The sequence below is a fragment of the Nicotiana tomentosiformis genome, chromosome 5 (assembly GCF_000390325.3).
Source record: "Nicotiana tomentosiformis chromosome 5, ASM39032v3, whole genome shotgun sequence".
Taxonomy (NCBI): domain Eukaryota; kingdom Viridiplantae; phylum Streptophyta; class Magnoliopsida; order Solanales; family Solanaceae; genus Nicotiana; species Nicotiana tomentosiformis.
This window is the reverse complement of record NC_090816.1, coordinates 48,929,256-48,937,263: the sequence shown is the minus strand read 5'-3', so window position 1 is coordinate 48,937,263 and position 8,008 is coordinate 48,929,256. Positions and strand designations below refer to the sequence as shown.

Below are 8,008 nucleotides of genomic sequence, written 5' to 3'. Positions count from 1 at the left end.
GACTCGAATTGGACGTTCTTCTTCTTCTTCATAGGGACAATACTTTAAATCCATGTGGGGTATTTGACTTCATGAACGAATCCAACTTCAATGAGTTTATTAACTTTATTTTCAATAAAAGGGATCAAGCCTGGCCTAAAGCAACTTTGAGCTTGCTTAACAAGAGGAGCATTATTCTTGACTTCCAAGTGATGGGCTGGTACTTTGGGATCCAAGTCAGGCATATCTTTATAACTCCAAGCGAAGACATCTCTATACTCTTTGAGCAACTTAACATAAGCACTTCCCTCATTAATTACTAGTAGAACACTTAGATAGATGGGTCTTTGTTCTTCATCAGCGCCAAGGTTAACTTCTTTCAAAATGTCAAGTGTTATCTTCACCCCTTCTTCAAGTTTGGGCGGAGCATCTTTCGCATTTTTATCTTCTTAAGAACTGCCATCGTTGAAAGGTATGTGATACGATGAAAGATGACGTATGTTGCTCGCTTTGTGCAGTAACATGATACGAAAAACCCACACTTTCTTCGTCTTCATCGCGTTACTTGGTGTAGATCACATTGTATGTCTTTGAATTCAATACTTCTTCACATGAAACCACAAGTTTTGTTTATTGCCTCATTATAAAAGGAACCAAACTTTGGAAATCGTTAGAGATCTTCTGGATCCTAAGCGAAGCGAGTGTTCTTATGTTTCAATAATCTCTTTGGAATTTGTTATTCTTCTTCAATGGCCCTAACCTATTAAATACGGAAGTTCTCACAGTTGATTTTTCAAGCCGATCAAATATAGAAGGCCTATTGGAACTAGCATATTCATGTTCTACAGTGATATAATTGTTGCTTACCCTTCTTATTATCATGTATCCAAAGTCTTCCAAGCAAGACATTATATGAAGCCTTTGCATCGTTCACATGCAGCCATGCACTTAATTGCATATCTTCAATGGTGATCCCTAAGTTGATAGTACCTATGGCTCCCCCCCCGGTTGAATCCTTGAATCATCAAGTAGTTCCGAGATTTCATCCATATGAATGCCAAGTTCCTTCATGGTGAGAATTAACAAGATGTTCAATGAGGATCCTTCATCAATCAAAATTCGATTTACCCTTTCATCACGCATATAGCCAACCATGTATAATGGAAAATTATGAGGAGTGCCACCTAGCAGAAGGTTTTCATTCGTGAATGTGACTCTTTCCTCGCAAGCATTAACTTCTTAAGGAACAGACTCGATGGGCTTTTTCGAAGATGGTGCCAACGGTAGTTCATCACTCTTTTCTTCTCCTTTATCAGCATTGCAACATGAGGCCTCGATACTACTATGGAAATTCTTCGTGCGGAACTAACTTGGTAAGAATTCCTTCAAAGTCACTGGATATCGTGGCTTTTGAGGGTGGTGCACCTCCACTTTTTCTTTATTTAGATGCATAATTGGGTTCTGTTTCTTTGGTATTTTTACCATCATATTTCTTGTTGGTTGTTTAATTGATTCTTTTTGTAAACCTCTCTTTTGGCATCTATGATAAGTCACCAAGGTCCAACCTTCATCATTAGGTTGATCAACTATGGCTTTATTGTTCTCCAGTAATTCTTCATCATTACTTTCTTTGAAATTGCATATTCATCTGGATCAAATGAGCCAAAGGTGATAGAAACTTGGTTAGCACTTGCCTTATCCTCTTTAAGCACAATTCTGTTTTCACGAGCCAAGTCCATAACTTTGTCCTTGAAGACAAAGCACTTCTCAAGAGGGTGACTCACAAGTCGATAATATTTGCAGCAATTTGGGTCATTAGTCTTCCGAGCTTCATTTGACTGCTTTATCTCCGGAATCTCAATGAGCTTTAACTCACAAAATATTTCAAAAATTGCAAGGACATCAGAATCCAAAGACGTGTACTCTTTTTCTTGCATTTCTTTTAGAGTCAACTTTCCACTTGGCTTTATCTTGAAAAAAAATGGATTTCATACTCTGCTTCTTGCTCACCTTTGTTGCAAGTTGCACAGGTGATGTGTTGATATTCATAGCTTCTTTGCTTTCAAACTTGGGTACGAACTTGTTCCATTTTTTGACTTCTTTCTTGTCGTTCCCTTTGAGAAACTCGTAGATAGGCAACCTTTCATTTTGAGCAGAGGCCATGCTGTCACGACCCAACTCCCACCGGACCCGCGACGACGCCTAACACTACTTGCTAGGCAAGCCAACAATTTCACAATAACAATGAGCTCAATGAAGTAGAACATAATAATCTCTACAGCGAAAATAATATAAAATAACTGAGAAAACAACGATAATACTACTACAACCATCCCAATGATCTGGTGTCAAAGAGAATATGAGCATTAATGAATGTTAAAGTACAATGCCAAATTCCTCAATACAACTTTTGGAACAATAGAACATTAATAACATAAGTAAATTAAAGAAATCTCCAAGGTCTGCAAACGACATAACAGCTACCTCGTAGACTCCTCAACTGGTACTGGTGCGAACTCTAAAAATCACCATGCCCATAAGTACCTAGATTTGCACATGGAGTGCAAAGTATAGAATGAGTACAACTGATCACATGTACTCAGTAAGTAACAAACCTAACCTTGGGCTGAAAGTAGTGACGAGTTTGAAAGAAACAGTCAGTGGCCAACATCAATAATCAATAACAACTCAGGATATAATGGAAACAGTAAAAGTAAATAACTCAATGATGTCAGGTTTAGCTCGTTCATAGATTATAGGAGTTTAGACATTCTTTCCAAATATATCAGTCAAAACTCAACACAGATGAGACATTTCATTTACCAGCTAGCATGAGGAAGGTACATCTCTATGACTACATGTCAAATATACATGTCAAGTCCATATCGTCACAGTGAACCCATCAAGAATAACAACACTGAACACGCTCATGGTGCCTGAAAAAATGCCCCTCACCATCACACATAATTACACTCAGCACTATATGGGTGCCAAGCACAAATTCCCCTCACCAAAGCACGTGTATATCACAATTTTTGCGCTCACTATAATATCAACACCGGAGCAGCTAGCTCAAGGTTACGAGACACTAGGGGTATTACCAATTGAGCCAGTCATTGCTACTCGGGCCAAGGTTGGTCCACCTATGTCAGATGAGGAGCAGAAGAGGTTGGAATAGTTTAAGAGGCTTGACCCTCCCGAGTTCGATGGAGTAGAGTTAGAGGATGCTCAGGGTTTTTTGGATCGGTATCATCAGATTCTTTGCACAGCGGGAATTATGGACACTAGTGGAGTTACCTTTACAACTTTTTAGCTGATAAGGGCAGCCTACAGATGGTGGCAAACCTATAAGTCAGGCAGACCGGCTGGTGCTGCACCACTTACATGGCATGAGTTCTCAATTCTCTTCATAGAGAAGTTTATTCCACATACTCGCAAAGAGGAGAGACATAGGGAGTTTGAGCAGCTACACCAGGGAGATATGACTATGACCCAGTATGAGATGATATTTGCAGTTTTGGCATGTCAGGCACTTTGGTTGGTTCCCACTAAGAGAGAGAGAGGATCAGGAGGTTTATCGTTGGCCTCAATTATAGCATGCGTTACAGTTTGGCTCAAGAAGCCGAGATGGATGCTAGATTTGACCAGGTGGTTGAGATTGCTAGACGTTTGGAGAAGGTTCACAGGATTGAGAGTGAGGAGAGGGAGGGAAAGTGGCCTCGTGATCCAAGTGGTTTTGGTGGAACCTCGTATGGAGGTCAGTCACATCACAACAGAGGTCGTCCTTTTAGGCTCGCTCAGGCAGCTCGTCAGATTCCTCATGGCTCGTCAGTTAGTCATAGTTCATTTAGTGCTCATCCAATTCTGGCATCATTTAGTGCACTCCTATTTCAGAGCTCATACCGTACTCCATTAGTTTAGAGTTTGTTAGTACCAGGTTCTTCCAGTGGTTATTCCAGTTCACATGGTTCGATTCAGGCCCTACACCCATTTCCAAGTCGAGGTTGGTACGAGTGTGGGGAGTTGGGACATGTGAGGAAATATTGCCCCCGTTATTACTGAGGTCTAGGGAGGCTAGACTATGACCCCTGCACCAGTTGCTTCACCACCCGCTCAGCCATCTCGGGGTGGAGGTCGTGCCGGTTGACATCGTGATCATAGGTATTATTTCCGTGTGCCACAAGGATGCTTCAGTGTTATTTGATCCTAGTTTCACTTATTCATATGTGTCATCATACTTTGCTCGTTATTTGGATACTCTCGTGATTCTTTAGATATGCATGTTCATGTATCCACACCGGTGGGTGATTCTATTATGGTGGACCATATATATCGGTTTTGTGCGGTGACCATTGGGGGTTATGAGACCAGAGTTGATATTTTACTGCTTAGCATGCTTTCTTTTGATGTGATTTTGGGCATAGATTAGTTGTCGCCATATACTTGGTGTCACGTTAAGATCGTGACATTGGCGATGACGGGGTTGCCAAGGTTAGAGTGGAGAGGCTCCTTGGATCATTTTCCTAGTAGAGTAATTTCATATTTAAAGGCTCAACGGATGGTTGAGAAGGGGTGTTTGGCGTATTTGGACTTTGTGAAGGATGTTAGTGCTGATGCTCCTACCGTTGAGTCAGTTTCGATAGTGAAAGAGTTTCTAGATGTGTTTCCAGTAGACTTGCCGGACATGCCACCCGACAGGGACATTGATTTTGGTATTGACTTGGTGTCGAGCACTCATCCCATCTCTATTCCACCGTATCGCATGACACCAGTAGAGTTGAAGGAATTAAAGGAACAACTTTAGAATTTGCTTGATAAGGGTTTCATCAGATCGAGTGTCTTGCCTTGGGCTGCTCCAGTTCTATATGTGAAGAAGAAAGACGGCTGTATGAGGATGTGTATTGACTACAGGCAGTTAAACAAGGTTACTATCAAGAACAAGTAACCACTACCACGTATTGATGATTTGTTTGATCAACTTCAGGGTGCTAGAGTATTCTCGAAGATTGATTTGAGATCGAGGTATCATCATTTGAAGATCCGGGCTTCAGATATTCCAAAGATGGCATTCAGGACCCGAATGGCCACTATGAGTTTCTAGTGATGTCTTTTGGGCTAACTTATGCCCCAGCATCATTCATGTACTTGATGAACAATGTATATCATCCCTATCTTGATTCCTTCATCATATTTTTTATTGATGATATATTGATGTATTCCTGTAGCCAAGAGGATCATGAGCAACATTTGAGGATCGTTCTCTAGACTTTGAGTGAGAAGAAGCTATATGCTAAATTCTCCAAGTGTGAGATTTGGCTTGACTCGATGGCATTTTTGGGCCACGTGGTGTTCGGTGAGGGGATTAAGGTAGATCCAAAGTAGATTGAGGCAGTTCAAAGTTGGCCTAAACCATCTTCTACTGCTGAGATCCGGAGTTTCCTTAGATTGGCAGGGTATTATCGCCCTTTTGTGGAGGAGTTTTTATCTATAGCAGCCCTATTAACTAGATTGACCCAGAAGGGTACCCTATTCAGGTGGTCTGATGAGATTTAGGAGAGCTTTTAGAAGCTCAAGACTGCCTTGACTACAACTCTAGTTCTGGTTTTACCTTCGTGATCGGGTTGTTATACAGTTTATTGTGATGCTTCATGGATTGGCATTGGATGTGTGTTGATGCAGGAGGGTAGAGTTATTGCTTATGTACCACGTCAGTTGAAGCCCCATGAGAAGAACTACCCTGTACATGACTTTGAGTTTGTATCCATTGTTCATGCGCTGGAGATTTGGAGGCATTATCTTTATGGCATGTCTTGTGAGGTGTTCACGGATCACAGGAGTCTCCAGCACTTATTCAAGCAAAAGGATCTGAACTTGAGGCAAAGTATATGGTTGGAGATACTAAAGGACTATGATATCACCATTATTTATCACCCGGGGAAGGCCAATGTGGTGGCCGATACTTTGAATAGGAAGGCTAAGAGCATGGGGAGTCTTTCTTATATTCTAGTCAGGGAGAGACCATTAGCATTGGATGTTCAGGCTTCTGCCAATCGGTTCATGAGGTTAGATATTTTGGAGCCTAACAGGGTTCTTGCTTGTGTTGTATCACGATCGTCATTATTTGAGCGCATCAAGGCACGTCAGTATGATGATCCCCACTTGCTTGTCTTAAAGGAAACAACACAACACAGTGATGCTAAGGAGGTTACTATTGGTGATGATGGGGTATTGAGGCTACATGGTCCAATCTATGTTCCAAATATGGATGGGTTACTAGAGTTGATACTTGAGAAGGCCCATAATTTGCGGTATTCCATTTATCCGGGTGCCGCGAAGATGTACTAAGATTTGAGGTAGAATTATTGGTGGTGGAAGATGAAGAAGGATATTGTTGATTATGCTGCTCGATGTTTGAACTGTGAGCAGGTAAAGTACGAGCATCAGAGACCCGGTGATTTGCTTCAGAGGCTTGAATTTCGGAGTGGAAGTGGGAGCATATCAGGATGGATTTTGTAGTTGGACTTCAACGGACCTTGTGAAAATTTGATGTAGTGTGGGTTATTATGGACAGACTGACCAAGTCTACAAACTTCATTCCAATTATGACTACGTACTCTTCAGAGCAGTTGTGAGATTGTTCGCCTTCATGGTGTGCCCGTGTCTATTATCTTGGATCGAGGCACTCAATTCACATCGCATTTTTGGAGAGCGGGGCAGTGAGAGTTGGGCTCACAGGTCGAGCTGAGTACAACATTTCATCCCTAGATGGACGAACAAACTGATTGCACTATTCAGATTTTGGAGGACATGTTACGTGCATGTGTTCTTGATTTCTAAGATTCATGGGATCAGTTTCTTCCGTTAGCGAAGTTCGCCTACAATAACATCTATCAGTCGAGTATCCAGATGGATCCTTATAAGGCCTTATATGGGAGGCGATGTTGCTCTCCGGTTGGATGGTTTGAGCCTGGAAGGCTAGGTTGTTGGGCACTGATTTGGTCTGTGATGCTTTGGAGAAGGTAAAGTTGATTCAGGAGCGGCTTCGTACAGTGCAGTCTAGGATGAAAACTTACGTTGACAGGAAGGCTCGTGATGTTGCGTATATGGTGGGTGATAATGTTCTACTCGGAGTGTCTCCCATGAAGGGTGTGATGAGGTTCGGGAAGAAGGGCAAGTTGAGCCCTAGGTATATTGGTCCTTTTAAGGTGCTTGAGAGAAATGGATAGGTGGCCTACAGACTTGCCTTGCCACCTAGTTTATCCGGGGTTTACCCAGTGTTTCATGTTTCCATGATCCAGAAGTATTATGGTGATCCATAACATATTTTGTACTTCATCATGGTGCAGCTAGATGGGGATTTGACTTATGAAGTGGAGCGGTGGCCATTTTGGACCGGCAGGTTCGAAAGTTGAGGTCGAAGAATATAGAGTTGGTGAAGTTCCATTAGAGAGGTCAGTAGGCCGAGGAGGCTACTTGGGAGACCGAGTAGCAGATGTCGGAGCAGATATCCTCACCTTTTTTAGACTCTAGTTATGATTCTAGACTAGTTCGAGGTTGAACATTTGTTTAAGAGGGGGAGAATGTAACGACTTGGCCGATCATTTTGAGTATTTTAGCCATGTTTCCCCTATTTGATGCTTTACATATGTATATTTGTGGTTACGTGACTTGTCGGGGTGGTTGGTTTGGTTTCGGGGAGGTTTTGGAGTGAATTCAGACACTTAGTCCCAAGCTTAGAAGCTTAAGTTGTAAGAGTTGACCGGAGTTTAACTTTTGTATAGACAACTTTGGAATGGCATTTTGATGGTTCCAATGGCTTCGTATGGTGATTTTGAACTTATGCGTATGTCCGTATATGGATTTGGAGGTCCATAAGTTGATTTGGTGCTTTTTGGCGAAGGTTGGAAAGTTGAAGGTGTGGAAGGTTGATAGGTTTAACAGAGAGTTGACTTTTTTGATATCGGGTTCATATTTTGGGAGTTGAACCATTGTGTCATTTGGGACTTGCATGAAAAATTTGAGGTCTTTC

General features: G+C 41.9%; 1 protein-coding gene across 1 annotated transcript; it reads left to right on the top strand.

Moving 5' to 3' along the window:
- The first annotated feature begins 5,784 nt into the window (after window positions 1-5,784).
- LOC138892312 (uncharacterized) lies at window positions 5,785-7,205 on the top strand. Its single transcript, XM_070176019.1, has 2 exons — window positions 5,785-6,287; window positions 6,959-7,205. Exons 1-2 carry the CDS (start codon window positions 5,785-5,787, stop codon window positions 7,203-7,205), a joined length of 750 nt encoding a protein of 249 aa, XP_070032120.1.
- Window positions 7,206-8,008: the final 803 nt, after the last annotated feature.